The following is an 18,731-nucleotide window of genomic DNA, read 5'->3' as shown; positions in this document are numbered from 1 at the left end:
CAGCACGGCCATACCTGTGACATCCAGGTCCTCCTCCAGGCTCTGCATGTAGAGTGGGCACTTCTGCTGGATAAAGTACAGAAGCTCAACCGAGTTGGACATCCAGAAGAGGATGTGCTGCAGGTCCGGAACCAGGCCCGCCATGGTGAAGCTGGCCGTGGAGAGGGGCTCCTGGCTGCCAAGACAGAGACCAAGAGTCACGCCGAACCCGCCGCTCTCTGTGCGTGAGAACAGCGGACGCTCAAAACGCCCACCGCGATCTGTCAGCCTGCCAGCGTCAGGCCGGGAACTGGATTCAGATCCATAACCTGTGAGAGGCACATCGCCTACAAACCCTCACAGGAAGGACCGCCCGAGGCCACGCTGGAAAAGGACTCTGGTAAACGGCTTCTTTTCACATCTTCTCTTTGAGAATCAGAGAACAAAGCGGCTGTGACCGTTCGGACGAGCAACAGGAATTGCCCCTCGTACTCGAGAGCAAGAGAGACGAGGGCGGGCGTCTTAAGTGAGGAGCATAACTAACACAGGAAGCAAGCAGAGACGCATCTGCTTGGGGCGGTGATCGGACAAGCGCCGCTAAGTGCTGCCGCATTCCGGCAGGAGGCGGAAGAGGGCAGCTAAGTGCCGCCGCGAACCGGCAGGAGACGGAAGAGGGCAGCTAAGTGCCGCCGCGTCCCGGCAGGAGGCGGAAGAGCGCAGCTAAGTGCCGCCGCGTCCCGGCAGGAGGCGGAAGAGCGCAGCTAAGTGCCGCCGCGTCCCGGCAGGAGGCGGAAGAGCGCAGCTAAGTGCCGCCGCGTCCCGGCAGGAGGCGGAAGAGCGCAGCTAAGTGCCGCCGCGTCCCGGCAGGAGGCGGAAGAGCGCAGCTAAGTGCCGCCGCGTCCCGGCAGGAGGCGGAAGAGGGCAGCTAAGTGCCGCCGCGTCCCGGCAGGAGGCGGAAGAGCGCAGCTAAGTGCTACCGCATCCCGGCAGGAAGACGACGGCTAAGGCAGTGTCAGGAGGCAGGGATCGCGGGCGCTAACTGGAAGATTCTGAGATACCATTAGGAAACCCACAAACGACCCCACTCACGGGGGCTGCCTGGCCGTGTCTGGGGCCGGGCGGCGGGCAGAGGAGAGGGGCAGGAGGGGCTCCCAGGCGGCGGCACGGAGCTAGGCCCTTCCCGGCCCTCCAACCCCATCCCACCCTGGGGGACGGCCGCCTGGGGTAGAGGGCCCGTGGCACTCCCTTTCCAGGGGACACTGGGCACGTGGGGGGCCGCCTGCCTCCCTCGATGGGAGCCTGCAAGGTCAGCTCCGCCCATCTCAAGCCCCTCCTCCCGCGTCTCCCGGGCCCCAGCCACCAGCATGCAGGACCTGGTGTCCGAGTCGCCTGCAATGTGACAGAAGCACCGCGCTGTCCTCACCAGCCTCCTGGGGAGGCCGAGGGGCGGGTGCGGCGAGCAGAGCTCCGGGCGATTCCTCCCTCTAAATGCCAGTCGGTGTCTCGCCCGCACGGTTCCTCATCCCGACAGCAAGCCCGTCGGTGGGCCGTGCATTCTCAGAGCATCCTCACACCGGAGGGTCCCTGACCACACCTGCCAGGTGCTCTGACAGGTGAGCAGAGATCCATTGACAAGCAAATCAAACCACTCAGAGGTAACTGGGTCTGTCTGGGGGTGACGCTGGGCTGTGCCTCTTACTGGCGGATTCCGGGGGGCAAGGCGGGCGTCTGCGGGCATCGCGCGAGGACGGCGCTGTCCCTAGGCTCTTCATCCTGCCTGGAGGGCTTGCCGGCGCCCGGAGCAGCTCAGGGACTCTGGCTGTTGCAGTGACCGTCGTGCCGGGGGTCCTGGCGATCAGGCCCACGGGAAAAGCCGACGGGCCATATCAGCGGCAGGGTTGGTGCGGAAGTGTCGGGCGGGCTGCAGCCTCGGCCTCCTCCGCAACCCCACGGGCCTCGGGCTCCCTTCCCCACGTTCTCCTTGTGCCTGCACTTTGCTGCTCTCTCTGACGTAACTTCACTTTTGTCCACAGACAGCATGACCCCCCTCTGTCCTGCTCCTGGGGAGGGACAGGCTTCAGACGCGTCTCCTTGTTTCCAGTGCTTATCTTGCTTCTCTCGTCCGTTCTCCTCGCTGGTTGAATTACACACACACGTGCATGCACGAAGAGCTTTATGTCGTCAAAAAAGGATGAATCTGCTCGTCAGAGCCTAGCTCCATTTTGTTTTCAACATTTATTGCCCTTCTCCATTCCGCCCAGAACTCAACGGGACAGACAGGCAGGCCTGCACGGAAAAACAGTCCACCAGCTACTGCCAAGCGGAGCTTTGGTGTCGGGTCCCAGCGAGGTCAGCGCTGAGGACGCGCCACCGGCCAGCCCTGCCGTACCGTGGGGCACAAACAAGGCACAGCGGCCTGGCCCACCCGTCCGGGCAAGCACCGAGTAGGCAGGACGATTTCAGGGACATGACACCAAAGGCGCAGGCAATAAAAACACAAATAGACAAGCGGCGTTACGTCAAACGAAAAGGCTTCTGTGCAGCAAAGGAAACCATTAACAGAATAAGAAGGCAACCCACGGAATGGGAGAAAACATTTGCAAACCACATATCAGATAAGGGGTGAATTTCCCAATACACATAAGGAATTCCTACAACTCAAAAGCAAACAAAACAAAACAAACCACTAATAACCCTACTAAAAATGCGCTGAAGACTTGAATAGATATGTCTCCAAAGTAGACAGCCAGCCAGAGGAGCATGAAAAGGTTCTCAACATACATAATCATCAGGGAAATGCAAGTCAAAACTCAAGCAGCTGCCACCCCACGCCTGTCATGGTTTCATGAAAAAGACCAGAGTCAACAAGTATTGGTGACGATGTGGGAAAATCAGAACCCTTGTGCACTGCTGGCAGGAATGCAAACTGGTGCAGCCACTGTGTAAAACAGTACGGAGGTTCCTCAAAAAACTATAAGTAGAACTACCTTATGATCCAGCAATTCCACTTCTTGGTGTTTATCCAAAAGAATTGAAATCAGGATCTCCAAGAAATATTAGCACCCTGGTGTTCACTGCAGGGTGAACTCATAATACCCGAGACGTGGAATCAAACGCAAGGTCTACTGACGAATGAATGAATAAAGAAAATCTGGTTTATAACACAATGGAACATTATCCATTAAATAAAGAAGGAGGGCTTCCCTGGTGGCGCAGTGGTTGACAGTCCACCTGCCAATGCAGGGCACACGGGTTTGTGCCCCGGTCCAGGAGGATCCCACATGCCGCGGAGCGGCTGGGCCCGTGAGCCATGGCCGCTCAGCCTGCGTGTCCGGAGCCTGTGCTCCGCAACGGGAGAGGCCACAACAGTGAGAGGCCCACGTACCGCAAAACAAAATAAAAAATGAAGGAAATATGCAACAACACGGATGAACCCTGAAGACATGATGCTCAGTGAAATAAGCCAATCACAGAAGGACACGTACTGTGTGACTCCACTTACATGAGGGACCCAAAACAGTCAAACTCACAGAATCAGCGAGCAGAGGGGCGGTTACCAGGGGTGGGGGCAGGAGGGCAGACCAGAGAAACTGCTCGTCAATGAGCATAAAGTCTCAATTACGCAGGATGAGCGAGTTCTAGAGACCTGCTGTACGACAGTGCGCCTACAGTTAGCGATACGGTACTGCACGCTTAGAAGTTTAAGAGCATAGCTTTCATGTTAAATGTTCTCACCACAGTAAAACAAATAAAAATAAACCAAATCAAATCAATGACGTTCTGATATAAATTTAAAAAGAAATCATCTGGGGGACTTCCCTGGTGGTCCAGCGGTTAAGACTGCGCTTCCACGGCAGGGGGCGCGGATTCGATCCCTGGTCGGGGAACTGATCCCTCATGACGCATGATGCGGCCATAACATTTTTTAAGATAAAAATAAAGATCATCTGGGACCCCTGGACGAGAGAAATTATTGCTCTTCTATATTAATTACTATTAATAATATATTATTGATTACTGAAAATAAAATTTCAAACATTTTTGTTAGTAAATAAAAAAATGAAAAAATTTCAAAAAACTTTCTAAACAATTCATGAGTCAAAGAAGAAATTAAAACAGAAATTATGCAAGGATAAGGAAATAATAAAGAGGTAAATGGAATAGAAATCAAAGAAAAGGTAAACAGAAACAACAAAATTGGTCCTTTTAAACAGATGATAACAGACAAATGCCTGGGAAGAGAAATCAAAGGGGGTGGGGAGAGAAAAAATAGGAACACAACCGGAATTAAATAAGGCGATGTCACTACAAACATGTTAGAGATGAAAGAAGTCCTACAAGAATATAATGAACAATTTTATTCCAATAACTTTGAAAACACAGGCAATAGATAATTTCCTAGGAAAGCAAAACTTACCAAAATCAACACAAGAAGAAACAGAAAACTAAACAAACCATAAACATTAAAGAAATGGAATCAGCAAACACAGGCGCCGCCCAGACGCTTTTCTGGGCCGCTTCCAGGAAACGTCCGCGGCCCAGAGTCCTCACCCTCCGACAAATCGACTCAGAGAACTGAAAGCAGAGAAGGCTGCCCAATTCATTTCTGAGAACCTTGCCATTAAAATCAGACAAGGACAATACAAAACAATAAATGAATTCACAGGCCGATTCTACTTATGAATTCAGATGGGAAAATCCTGAAGTATCAACAAACCGCATCTCGCCTTGCTAACGACAAAATCAATAGTTATGAGAGGTGCGATCCCGGGAATCCAATCACGGTTCAGAAAACCTCCTGATGTAGGACCCACACTCAGATTCAAGGGGAAAATGTGTGATGATCACAGACGCGGAAAAAGCATTCAGGAAGAGCTAACGGCCACTTACAATTTTAAAAGAAGCACACAAGAAAGACCTGAAGCTAATGGGGCAAAACGTGAATCATGTGAAATTCAGGTGTGGGTTCAGGGGTAACTGATACGCTCTGTACTCTCCTGTATTTTGAAAGTGATTCATAATTTTTTTAAAAAAAAAGCATTCGCTGGGATGGAGCCAGGGCTGTTTTTAGGCCCTAAGGACACAAGGAGCTGCTGAAGGAGGGGCTGTTTCCTCCTGTCTAAGGGCCAAGGCCCCAGCGGACAGGCACCAGTGGGAGGATGCGCTGGAGGGCGAGGGCAGGGTTCTCCTGAGGACTCCTCCCTCCAGGCCCGCCTCACCCTGGGGACAGGACAGAGCCGCAGGTGAGGCTAGCTCCCTCGCAGACTTCCCCTCCCGTTCGGAACCTGAAGGATGCAGGGCTTCTCCGAGCTGCCTGGGCCTCAGCTGGTCCCTCCATGCCGGGCCAGCTGTAGGCTATCTTCCGTGGGGCCCCCCGCCCGGGGCCTGGCCTGTAACAGCACCCCGCTACCCGCTACCCACTACCCTCGAGCAGGGCGGCAGCCAACAGAGCACATTCGTGAGCGACAGGGATTCTGCTCCACTCAGCCCGGCGGGAGCTTCGCTGCTCAGACCCCGGCTTCCCGTCTCTGAGCCTCTAGTTCCCGGCTTCGGAAGGAGGGGATAATGATGCTTCCTCCCGACTCCCTTGCAGCAGAGGTTCCCCCCCCCCGCCCCCCGCAGCCCCAGGCAGCACAGCAGGAGGTGAGCGGCGGGCAAGTGAGCGAAGCTTCATCTGCCGCTCCCCGTCGCTCTCATCACCACCTGAACCATCTCCCACTCCCCGCCCCGTCCGTGGAGAAACTGTCTGCCACGAAACCAGTCCCTGGTGCCAAAAAGATTGGGGACCGCTGGCTTACAGGACCACGGGCGGACGGTACCCCACAAGCACGGACAGCAACCATGTGCTTTATAAACGGAGTATCTTCTTCACATGTCATCCTCACATAAACAGAAATGAGGCAAACCCCGTGGACCGCAGCATGACTTAAGGCCCCGCGAGTCCTTCGTCCACGACGGGCAGTGACCACAGGCAACCTCTGCTCGGGCTGTCACCACATGTGCGTGTTCCTTCAAGGGGACGGACAGCTGTGGCCTTCAAGCCTTCACCGTGGCTAGGGGTCCACAGCACAAACACAGGTGCCGCCGCCACCTTCTGCAAAGGCGGTTCTCAGTGGTGTCCGCTCAAGGGCAGGCGGGGGGTGTCCCAGGATACGCACGTCTTTACCGTTAATGCCAAATGGTTTCCTCAAGTCCCCCCAGCGGCGCGTAAAAGTAGAACCCGTACTTTCTATGAAAACCGACGTTGAACAGCGGAGACCCCCTGCCCCACCTCTACACCGGGAGGCGTCCACTTCCCCAAAGCAGCAGGTTCGCATTAACACAGCAACTACGGGAGGGCGAGGAGAAGGCTTCCCGGAGGGTCGTGCCCACTCGTCTCACAGATGCTCTGGAGAGACCTCCCCGACACAGAGCTGCCCAGGGTGGTGACTACAGACATGGAAACAGCCACCCTGAGACAGAAAGACACAGAGCTGACCCCAGAGGTTGCAGGGTGAGGGCTGCTGGGACTTGGCTCCTGGGGAACCAGTGGCCTGCTGGGCGGGTACGAAGACGGGGCCGTACTTACAGGTGCGCCTGCTTCTCGGCGAGTTCTTTGGTTTTCTCCTACAATTATAAAGGGAAAAAAAGCAAAGATGAGACAAGCAGGACACCACTGACACAGCCTCCCATCTACATGAAACACGGCATCACTGCTCCGGGCATCGCTCCAAGCTACACTGGGAAGACTGTTTTCCATTTGATCTGACCTCCTGGCATTCCGTTACTGCGTACGAACCACGCGTTTCCTACAAGGGCACCGTTTCACAGCCATCTCTCTTACGTAACAGCCGGCCACTTAGGGAGCAGTAAAGATGGGTCAAACGTACGACAAATGTCAGAACGAACGTTCTAGCAACACTCTTACGGTCAAGCTTCACAGATGCACTTTTAAAAGTCAGCCCCAGTCACGCGGAGCAGATGCACGTGCGCCTGAGTACACACAAGTATGTTTAAACGTCCCCACAGGGACTCAGGTCTAGCCAACATTTTCTGTCCCCTTTAATCAAGGACTCATTCCTGCTTTAGTGCCGTTATCCGGCTTAGCGTGGTCCTAACCGCGCCTCCCTCACACGTTCTCTCAGAGGCTCACATCGGCCTGAGTTGACGAGACACGTGAGCACTGGGGGACGCAGAGGAGCTGCCGATGCCCAAGAAACAGACACACAAATGAAACTCAAGGCTCTAGACAGACTTCTCACACCCCAGAGGGGAAGCCGTACGGGGGACACCCGGGCCCGGGACCTGGGGTGGGGGGTCCCACCTCCACGAGCCCGTTTCCAAGCCTGCACGGGGGCAGGGGAGGGGGTTCGCAGGGCTGATCCCACGTGCATGGCGGGGGAGCCAGGGACGACGCTCGGGCTCGGGGGCATCCAGTTCTCTGCCCGGAGTCACCAGCACCCTCCTTTGCCCCGGCGTTCTCAGCTGTGACGTGGGACACAGCACCTACGCCGTCAGGGTGGTTGTGGGAATTAAGTCCAACAGCATCTGATTACTAGTAAGTGTCTGGCACAGAGCAGACTCGGAAAAGGACGGTGATTCGTGTGAAATTCAGAGCTTCTAAGCGTCAGGCCCCTCGGTCCACACTCTGCACGGACTTCAGATGCACAGAGGGGAAGCGACCACACACCCCAAATGCCACTCGGGACTCTGGGGGACGCGGCTCAGATACGCACGAGGCACAGATCGCTTGCACAAACCTTTGGATGTGGCAGGCCAGCATGGCTTTTGCTTTTAAAAAGTTTCAAACGTTTTAAATGCAGATTTTAATCTGAGGAATCTATCCAGTGTCTACACGGCCAACTGGTTTCCTTTTCCCACGTCTGCCTCAGGGTGAGCACAGCTGAGACTAAGGGGGTCTCTCTGAAGGACTGCGTGTAACTACCAGCCAGCCTTCGGCTCCCCAGGGAGTCCAGCCCCTGGAGGGGCAGGAGATGCCCGCCGGGTGCTCTGGTCCCAGGGGACGTCTGGCAGTGCCTGAAGCCGCTTCCGTGAGGGGGGAGGGGAGGCGTGCTGCCAGCCGCGGGGGGGAGGGGGGAGGCCTGCGGTGCAGGGGTCAGCCCCCCAGCAAGGAATTCTACCTGCACGTGCGTGGTGCCGCGGTCCAGAGACCATCCTGGCTGAAGTTTCAATGGACAGCATCGACCGGTCCTGTGCCCCCCTCCCCCCTACCCGACAAGGGCTCTGCAGTGGGGTGTCGGCAGGGTCTCGACCTGCTCCCGGCAGAAAGCGCGGGGCTCCCAGGCCGCCTGGGCGCCGGCAGGGCTGGGCCGTGAGGAGGGACACAGGACCGGAGCTCACGAAGCCGAACCCTCGGCGGCTACCCCAGCCCCCCCGGCGGCCCTGCCTATCCTGCTCGCCCGACAGCGACGAGGGCTGGTCTCGGTCAAGGGGGAGCTCGCGCCCTCCACCCAGGCGGCCGCGGCTCCCACCCGCTCCTCTCCCGGCCGAGGCCGCCGGCAGCGAACCGCCCCCCGCCCCGCCACTGACCCAGACCGTCTCTCGGATCATCTTGGCCATCTTGAGCAGGAGCTGCCCGAAGGAGCCCGGCTCGAGGCGGGTGGCCGAGTGCTGAATGCAGAGGCAGAGGAGGAAGGCGGGGGTCAGCTTGTGGTCGTCGCCGCCCGGCTCGACCAGCGTCATGATCCGCTGCAGCAGCGCGTCCTCCATGTCGGGCTCGAACTCCAGGTGCAGCGGCCGCGCCCGGGGGGGTCCGGGCCTCGCGGAGACCGAGGCGCCCCGGGCCCGGAGCGGGGCGCCGCACATCCTACAGCTCTCCGGCACGGCCCGGAGGCGGGCCAGGGCCTGGGCGGGCAGGGGCTGGGCCTGCGCTGGGTCCTTCAGCAGCAGCAGGTAGTACAGGCCCAGGGAGAGCAGGTCCCCGTGGCGCAGCGCCACGGCGCGGCCCCCCACCTCCGAGAAGTTGACCGAGACGGACGCCCCGGGGATGGGCTCCAGGACCAGCTGTGCCCCCGCCTGAGCTCGGCCCAACGGCCGGCGCCTGCGGATGGTGCAGTGCAGGGGCAGGATGTCGGGGGCCGAAAGGCTGATGCTGGGCTTGCTGGAGGGGGTCCTCTGGCCCACCGTGTGCCGCTCCCGGTTGAGCACGTAGACCAGGCTGTCCTGAAACGCAGACACCAGACCTCAGGGGCAGGACGCCACTCGGGCAGTTCCACCCCTGGTACCTAAGCCGCCCTGGGCAGCACCCCCCCCCCGCCCCCCGGAGCCCTTCCTGCCCCGCTGCCTGCCCACACTGGGCGCCCACCCCATCTCCCAGAGCAGCCTCGGTGGTACACCAGACGCCCGGGGTGCGGTGGGGGGGAGGCCCCAGCTTCGAGACATGAGAGGCCAGCCAAGGGCAGACCTGAACGTGGACACTGGTCTACAGACACGCCAGGCCCGCCCGCTCCGCCAGGTGACGGCGACAAGCTGGGGAGGCGCCCCCCCTTTTTGCGCCGGCTCCGGGAAGGAAGATGCCTCCCAGGACCTGAGCTGCAGAGCCCTGACAAGGTCACACAGCGTGCGGGGAAGGTGGAGCAGGAAAGGGAGCGGGGGACACGCGGGTGAGCGAGAGGCCGGGAGGAACAGCAGACCTCCCCGGGGCGGCAGCACGGGCAGGGTCGGCGGGGTCGCCAAGGGCGAGCCCCTTCAGGCCAAGAGGCCTCCGACAAAAGTGGTATGAAATGCGGGCGCGGGGCGGGGGCCTGCGGGACTCCTCAGAGGAAGCCGCCCCGCACACGCTCGAGGCCGCGGGAGGCCTGCGGCCCAGCCCACGGGGGCCATTCCCCAGGGGCCCGCCAGGCCGGGCAGGAAGGGGGCCCAGTACCAGGTAAGACCCACACTGGGATCAGTGAGTGAGGAGCTGGGGGGACCCCCTCCCAAGGCCCTGCTGCCGCCCACTGCAGCCTGGACGAAAGAATGTTCTGGAAGCAGAGGACGGGGAAGCCGCCACCCTCCTCCAGCGTCTAGGGCGGACCCAATGGGGTGCTCCCCCGCAGCCCATTTCTCCGGCCCCCGAGTCCCCCGCTGACGTGGTCAGTAAGGAGCAGAGGGGCGGGGGCGCCAAGCCGAGAGCCTCCCACGCCCTGCTCGCCGCCGCCCCTCCCACCGCCTCGGGCCCAGGAGAGGGGCGCTCACGTGCTGCTGGCTGTAGCCCTGCAGGAGCAGCAGGTGGGGCGACTCGTAGAGGGAGCAGCGCATGGCGTCCTGGCCGGGCTCCTCGGGGCCCCGGGCAGTGGACGGCGGGGCAATGGCCGAGCCCAGGCTGGTCTCGCTGACCGTGCGGCGCAGGCGGGGTGGAGGGGGGCTCCAGGTGCCCCCCGCGGCCGGGGCTGTGGTTCCCTTGGCGCGGCTCCGCTGCAGTCTCCGGGCCTGGGCGTTTATCCCTGCGGCAGAAGCAGCGCGGGGTGAACAGATGGCTCGAGGCCGCTCCTAACACGGGTCGCGGCTCCGTCAAGCAGGCCTGCAGGCGGCCGCGGGACTCTGCCCACAGACCGCATCCTCGGAAGGCCGTGGCTCCTCCGGGGCTCGCCCCGAGAGCCAGGCAGCCCGGCCGTCCGAGGCCCCAGACGCCCCACAGGAGCCCGTGGCGCATCCCAGCCCCGAGACCAGCCAGCACCACGGCCTCCCCGCGGGATGCCAAGCCCACCACAGCCTCGACCCCCGCAGAGTCAGCGTGCTGGGGGCTTCGTGGGTACCACGCCGACCCCAAAACCTGCCCATCCCCTGTCCCGTCCTGGCAGCCCGTGTGTGCGTGCGTGAGCTGATTAGGTGACGACTGTTCATCATCCCCCCCCATTTACAAGGAGGAAGCAGTCAACTCGCCACGTCACTCCAGCCCACAGGGCCGGCTGGTCTCCATCCAGAACACGGCTGCTCCGTCCCGGGGCACCTCCAACACGGCCAGGCACACGCATGCACACGCGCACACCCGTGCACACCCCACAAAAGCCTTACCCTTCTACACGTAGGAAGCGCTCTTTTAAACTAATGCCGCGTGAAAGCTGAGAAGCCACACGGAACTCGAGGGCCAGTCTCCTGTCACCGTCGCCTTCCCCGGCTGACCCAGGCCTTCCTCTCTGAGCCCCCTGCCGAGGGCCCTCCACACAGCCTCTGTCTGCAGCATCCCTTCCTGTAACCGTTCCAAACAAAACCAGACAAACCCAGGGCAAGTGAGGTGGGCAAGCGGGGGCCGAGGGCGCCCGGGAACACCGACCTGCCTTCCAGAAGGAGAAGGGAGCCCGGTCCCCGGCAGCCCACAGGGAGCCGGGGCTGCAGGAGGGAGGCTGCTCAGCCGCAGTGCGAGCCGTTTGCCGGGCGCCCGCTGCTCCCCGCCTGCTGCAGAGCCGGGCCAGCGACCGTCAGGCAGGGCAGCGGGCGGGGGGAGGGGTGGGGGAAGAGGGGCGGGTCAGGGGAAGGAGGAGGCCGAGGGCAGGAGGCAGGGATGGAGGAACAGAGGTGGGGGCAGGCGGGGAGGCAGACCCCAGCCTCACCAGTCCCACCCCCCGCTCTCACGGCTGGGGCATCACGGCACAAGCGGGGGCCCTGCCTGGAAGAAGACATTTAAAAACCAGTCCAAAACGACGCTCTAGCCCAGGCTTTTCCTCCTCCTAGGACGGGGCTGCAGGAGAGGATGCACCTCAGAACCACCTTGCACAAGTGCTGGGGCTCCCGGGCAGCAGCAGAGCCCATAAGGTCACCCTTTCCTCTTCGATTCCTGGGGGCCCGCAGAGGCCCTGGACGAGGCCCGAGCGACCAGGGCCAGCGTCCCTGGGACTGCAGCAGATGGGCGTGGGCGCACACTCTCGGCCGACTGGACACCACTCCTCCAGCTAGGGTCCCACGTCCCCTCGCAGCTGACCCCCTCCCAGGCTAAAGCAGGGGCTCTCACCCCGCCCGCGCTCAGGGCCGCCTGGGGAGTTTGGAACAGCGTCCAGGGCTCATCCACAGGCCCTCAGGGTTGAAGGGCCAGGGCTGTCGGGAGGAAGGTAGCGGCAGCTCAAGGCCGGGGCCGCTGGGCCGCCAACGCCAGCACGGCCAACGTGCAGAGCAACCCACAAGGTCCAGCCGACAGATCCGTGCACACCCTGCGGGCAGCACAGCCACGAGGACCCTCACACGTGTGGACACCTGAGCGAGGAAGGCCCCGGAACCCCACGCAACCCTCCACGGGGACTATCCTCGCACAGGGCAGAGATGCTGCAGGGAAAGCTGGGCCCAGCCTGTACCCAGTGGCGGGTGGAAAGGCAGATGGGGAGCAATGGGTAGGGTGTGGGACCTCTGTTTACATGCTGAAAAGAGCACACAAAACCCCGCGGCATGCTGCTCACGGTGTGCGTACACGTGCACGTAAAGCTGTTTTCAAAAACGGACAGAAAAGGCACAGAGCAAGTTCAAGAAACGGCCGCCTGACAGGTGGGGGTCTGGGCCCGGGGAGGCACGTTACATGCCGTATGGGAGCTGCTAGAACACGCGTGACATCACATACTGCACGTGTAGGACATGCTTTACGGATAACTCTGTGATGTTTTACTCGTTTTATTTTTTAAAACTCTAAATAAATGTGATTAAAAATGTTTATGTCAACTCTGGAAGGCAAGTACTCAGGTGTAAAGTAAAAATCATAAACACTCTGAGGTCCTCGCACGTGTGTAGGACTCTGCGGCTGCCCCGAGGTGGGCTGGGGGCCTGGCGGCGGGGGCGCCTGATGAGGCCGCTGGAGACCGGTCGTTCGGCCAGGCGTCCTGAGGAGGGTCGTGGCTTCGGGTGCCGATGAGGGTGCCGCGCCGCGTCTGATCCCACTTCAGCTTCACCACCACAATCCACGCATCCCAACGACGCGCAAACCCAGGGCGTGTCTGCCCGGCTCTGAGCACAACCTCCTCCCTAAGCCTGGGATGGAGGCTGGGCGGCGACAGGAGGGACGTGTGGGCAGCGTCACCCACAAGCCAGCGGCCTGCGGGGCGCGGCCTGGGGTTCTCAGCCTGGTCCAGGCAGACCCGCAGCCTCGTGGTCCAGGCTCTGCACACTGGATCTGGGGCGTCACGGTGGAGCCCGCGTCCCGAGCAAGGTCGTCCCCATGGCCCCTCCACCGCCACCATGATGGGGATTCGGTAACAGACACACCACGGAGAAGCCCTGGCCCACAGGGGAGCGGCGCCGGCAGGATAACGTGACGAGAGCGGCCAGGCCTTGTACGGCGGTGATCTCACGTGCCAAGTCACTCATCTTAGAGGAAAACGCCCAACCTTGCCACTGGGTGAAGAAGACGCGCTCCATTTCTGGATCACGCCTCCCCGTGAGCTGGGCTGGACGGCCCAGCCCTGGACATTTCTCGCTACGCTAGGGGTGACCGAGTTAGCGAGGTCAGAGGTTTATCTGGTCCTGCAGGTCTGAGGGACACCCGGGAATCTGCATTCTTGTAAAAGCTCCCCAGAAGGTTCTGGAACTCAGCTAGGATAGGAACCGTTGCCAGGGCACTCCCCCCCCCCCAGTGCCCTGTACACAGAAAGCCCACGGGGGAGAAAGGGAAACCCATGGGGCGCTCGGAAGACATACTCGAGCACCTACCGCTTTTATTTGCGTTTTGGATTTCTAACTCTTTTCTCTAGATTAAAACGTTTGTCAGTTCCCAGGAAGGTGGCAGATACGAGGCTCTGCTCTTCCCTCTCATATAAGGCACACCTCGTCTTACCGCGCTTCACGGACACGGTGGGCTACAAACTGAGGGTCTGCGGCAACCCCGGCTGAGCAAGTCTATTGGCACATTTCTTCCAACAGCGTTTGCTCACTTTGTGTCTCTGCGCCACACTGTGGTAATTCTCGCAATATTTCAGACCTTGTCGTTATTCTTATATTTGTTATGGTGATCTGTGATCAATGATCTTTGATGTTACTCTTGTAATTGTTTTGACATTTTTTTAGTAATAAAGTATTTTATTTTTTTACTTATTTTTTAAACGCCTTTATTGGAAAAATATGGAACGCTTACGAATTTGCGAGTCATCCTTGCGCAGGGGCCACGCTAATCTTCTCTGCATCGTTCCAATTCTAGTATATGTGCTGCTGAAGTGAGCACGGTAACAAAGTATTTTAAAATTAAGGTTTGTACGTTGTTTTTCTAGACGTAATGCTATCGCACCCTTAACAGACCTCAGGAGAGCGTAAACATCACTTTTCTAGGCACTGGGAAGCCAAAAAGTTCCTGTGACTCTCCTTACCGACGTGCCGCCTTCACTGCAGTGGTCTGGGCCTGAACCCGCCACATCTCAGAGCTGGGCCTGTATCTGTTCCCTGGTGAACAGGCAGAAACACACCCAGCAGAGGAATAAAAGGAGGGGTCTGGGTAACCAGAACCTGGAGAGGCCTCTGTGTCCCCCGCACCCAGGACACACATGGGACCACCTTACCGCCCAACACTGGGCCCCAGACCCAGAAGCACAATGACCACCTTCCCACGTCTTAGGCGGATAACACAGCCAGGAGAGACTCTGAAACAACCCTTGCTGCCCCTGAACAGGCTCACAGTTAGGCCACAGGCCCTGACTTGGATGTTCAGGGCCGATCCTGCCCGCTCCTGGACTGTGCGTCTCTCCCACGGGAACTGGGGAAGGGGCCCTAACCTGCAGGAGGTGTAACCGTGACACAGACGACGGTGGCGGCCTGCACAACAGACGCGGTTAAAGAAAGGAGCTCGGAGCTTCCCTCTCCCGGCAGCTGCTCCAGCTGCCGCCACCGGAATCAAGGCTGCGAGTGGCTGACTCTGCAGGGCAGGGATCTGCGGTCCCTCATCCCCTCCATCAGACGCTCCTGGGCCAGGCAGCCGTCGGGCAGGGGGGGAGAGGTGGAGGGATGACACCCCAGGCCACACGGTGTTTTACGTGTCGGTGCCGGCACCCCCTCTGCGGGGAGAGAGGAAAGGACCCTGGATACCGGGGCGGGGGGGGGGGGGGCGCGGTTGGACATTAATTCTGAAAGCAGCTGGCAGCTGTCATCAGAGCTCCCGTCATGGGCTCCAGCACAGCACTGGAAAGAACAACACAGCTCTCTTCCTGAACGTCAGTAAGTTCAGGACAATAAATTCAAGCTGTCGGTTTTACCCCCGGGCCCTGTTTGCTCTTCTCTCCCAGGATCGGAGGGTTTGAAACAGCGTCTCCAACTCAGAGAAGTCCCTGTTGCTCACAGCCACTACCAGGGCTGCAGGAGAACTCAGGGATGTGGTTTTCGTCGGGGACGGATGAGGCAAATGTTCCTGCATTCGGGAATTTTGCCGAAATTGGGGGAGTTGAGACTATTTCAGTGATCCCTAATAACAGCGGGAGAGGCGCTGCTGACACAAACTCTGCAGTAGCCGCTGCAAAACTCAGAGGTCAGACCTGCCTTAAACAAGCCCTTTTAAACTAGAATGCGCTTTTCTGGGTTAGCAAAAGATGCAGAACGCAGCCCTAAGTTAATCAAGCAATCCTTGACGTTAATTTGAGGTTTTTTGTATTTGAAATGTACAACGACGACGACAAACTACCTAAGGACCATTTGGGGACGCAGCATCTATCTGCTACATGGCCAGCTTTATTCTGAGTGTTTTGCATTCAATTCCATTGCATTCTCACAATAAACCCTTCAAAGGGACTGCAGTGACACGGGAATATGTTACCCAGCTTTTTAGGATCGATCCTACCATCGGCAAATAAAATTCTAAAAAAAGTGTATATCGTACCCGCCCTCCCCAGTTAGGGACACAACACGGATGCCTGCTGACCACTTCTGGTCAACAGCGTACTGGAGGTCCTGGAGGTCCCAGCCAGTACGATAAGGTAAGAAAAACGAATGGAAAGGTAGGATTGAAAAGAAAGAAAGAAATTTATGATGATTTTCAAGACGATGTGATTGTGTATACAGAAAATGCAAAAGAATCTACGGACAAATTATTAGAATTAACAAATGAGTTTAGCAAGGGAACTAGATATGGTGAGTATGCAAATTCAATACTATTTTAAAATACTAGAAACAAAGAGAAAAGGGTATGTTTAAAAAGAAAGATACCATTTATAATAATGTCAAGAAACATGAAACTAAGGAATAAATCTTCCAAAAGATGTGCAAGACCGTGTCACTGAAAACTACAAAGCACCACTGACAGAAGTCAAGGACGCTTAAGTGAAAAAGACGGACAGGCCAAGTGTGAGAGAGGAAGTGGGACGGTTAGAGCCCTTGCACACTGCTGGGGGAGGGGGGTGTCAACTGGCACGAGCAGCCTGGAAAGCACCGTGCGCTGGTGTCTCCTACCACTGAACCATCAAGTCCACTCCTCAGTGTACACACGATAGGAACACACGTGGGGCCACAGGACGTGCACAGGAACACGTCCACGGTGGCATCACTCCTAATGGGCCCAAACTGGAAACACCACGTGTCTACCAACAACAGGATGACCAGATCAACTGTGGCCCATTCACATAATGGAATCCTGCACAGCAATAGTAATGCATGGACTCTTCTAAAAGCAAGAATAAGCCCAAAAAAAACAAAAAACAGAAAGCCAGACACAAAAAGGTACCCATAATACGATTCCATTTATAGGAAATTTACTTAGAGCCAAAACTGAACTATGGTTTTAGAAGTCAGAGAGGTTGGCTCAATGGCCAAGGACCAGAAGGGGGTGTGAGGGAGGCTGCAGGTGTCCTGATAATGTTCTAGTTCTTGCCACACAGGTGCACTCATCTTCTGAAAACTCGTTGAGCTGTACCCTCACAATGTGGGCACGCTTCTGTCTGTACGCTATTTTTCAATGAAAATTTTCCTTTTAAAGAAGAGGACATCAGATGTTAAGATTACCATACACAAATTATAAGATCATGCTTACACTGTTTAAAGAGATAAAACATGCCTTGAAATATGTGTAGAGAACAGGAAATCATAAACAATAACATCAGCTTTGAAAAATAACCAATTAGAACTTCTAGAAACGAAACAATACAGTAACAGAAAGTATGCAGCATATCAGACACAACGGAAAAGAGAATCAGTGAACTACAAGGCAAGTCTAAAATGTCTAGGATGTGGTATAAAGTGACCAAAAATGGAAGAACAAAGGAGACACGAAAGACATTAGGAGACAGGGAAGAGAGAGCAAGAGGCCTCACACACGTTGAAAGACAGCTCTGGGGGGACTCCCTGGCAGGCCAGTGGTCAGGACTCAGGGCTTTTACTGCTGAGGGCCCGGGTTCAAGCCCTGGTTGGGGACTTAAGATCCCACAAGCCATGCAGCACGGCCAGGAAAAAAAAAAAAAAAAAAAAGACGGCTCTGGGAGGAAAGAGGGCAAAGGCAATATCTGAAAAGAAAATACATGAGCATTTTTCAGAATTGACTGAAGAAACCAATTGGCAGTCTCATGAAGTCCAATAAAAGAAAGAAGAGAGACATCACAAGAAAACTACTGACCAATATCCCGTATGTAGAGAAATGAAAAAGTCTCCAAGATAGTAGCAAACCATGTTCAAGTGGGATTTATCCCAGGAATGCAAGAGTGATCTCACATACAACAGTCAATCACTGTACTATACTGTATTGATACAATAAAAGACCAACATGACATGGCCAGGTACTAAATGCTACTGGATTATACACTTTAAAATTGTTAATTTTATGTGAATTTTATTTCCATTTTAAAAGTCAGGCTTTAGGGCTTCCCTGGTGGCGCAGTGGTTGGGAGTCCACCTGCCGATGCAGGGGACGCGGGTTCGTGCCCCAGTCCGGGAGGATCCCACGTGCCGCGGAGCGGCTGGGCCCGTGAGCCATGGCCGCTGAGCCTGCGCGTCCGGAGCCTGTGCTCCGCAATGGGAGAGGCCACAGCAGTGAGAGGCCCGTGTACCGCAAAAAAAAAAAAAAAGTCAGGCTTTAAAGACCCTAATGTGAAAGGCAAAACTATCAAGCTTTCATAAGAGAACGCAGGGACTATCTCTACAACCTCAGAGGCAGGGACGGATCTCTTATACGAGACAAAACCAAAACAGAATCAAAAGCATTGACCATAAAGAAGAGAATCAACAACGTCAACTATACGAACAATTTTATTCATCAAAAGACACGATAAGTAGAGTTTAGAAAATCAACTCACAGACTGGGAGGAAATCATTATCATTACAACACGTATTACTGATAAAAGACTAGAATCTAGGGACTTCCCTGGTGGTCCAGTGGGTAAGACTCCTCGCTCCCAATGCAAGGGGCCCAGGTTCGATCCCTGGTAGGGGAACAAGATCCTGCATGCGTGCCGCAACTAAGAGTTTGCATGCCGCAACTAAGAAGTCCGAATGCCACGACTAAGAAGCCCGAATGCCGCAACTAAGACCGGCACAGCCTAAATAAATAAATAAATATTTTTAAAAATATATTTTAAAAAAAGACTAGAATCTAGAATAAAGAATGCCCACAAATCATTAAGAAAAAGACCAAACAATAGAAAATGCAACAGAGCAGACCAGGCACTTGACACTTCCAGTGGAATGGTAAACTAGGAAACTCTTTGACCCCATCAGGTGAAGTAGAAATATGCACACTCAGTGTCCAGCAATATCCCTACCAGGTGTGCACCCCCGAGGGACTTGTACGCTTAGGGACCAGGACGCTCTGAGCTGCACGATTCCCAGACCCATTTGCAGAGCTGCTCAGCATCACTGCACCCACGTGGCAGGACACGGCTCCAAGCAGCACG

The 18,731-nt window shown here is 56.8% G+C and overlaps 1 protein-coding gene and 1 non-coding gene across 2 annotated transcripts in view; both read right to left on the bottom strand.

Moving 5' to 3' along the window:
* The window catches only part of RADIL (Rap associating with DIL domain), a 61,258-nt gene that overhangs the window by 14,578 nt on the left and 27,949 nt on the right, over positions 1–18,731 (bottom strand). The window contains exons 3-6 of the mRNA XM_060033211.1: positions 10,156–10,403; positions 8,509–9,141; positions 6,548–6,585; positions 15–175 (exon numbers count right to left, since the gene is read on the bottom strand). Of these exons, the coding sequence (XP_059889194.1) occupies positions 15–175; positions 6,548–6,585; positions 8,509–9,141; positions 10,156–10,403 (1,080 nt within the window). The remainder of the gene's footprint in view (positions 1–14; positions 176–6,547; positions 6,586–8,508; positions 9,142–10,155; positions 10,404–18,731) is intronic.
* On the bottom strand, positions 13,990–14,095 carry LOC132439071 (U6 spliceosomal RNA). Its single transcript, XR_009522301.1, has one exon. It is a non-coding gene; the product is annotated as a U6 spliceosomal RNA (small nuclear RNA).

Source organism: Delphinus delphis, chromosome 15 (assembly GCF_949987515.2).
Source record: "Delphinus delphis chromosome 15, mDelDel1.2, whole genome shotgun sequence".
Classification (NCBI taxonomy): domain Eukaryota; kingdom Metazoa; phylum Chordata; class Mammalia; order Artiodactyla; family Delphinidae; genus Delphinus; species Delphinus delphis.
This window is presented reverse-complemented; position numbering and strand designations above follow the sequence as displayed.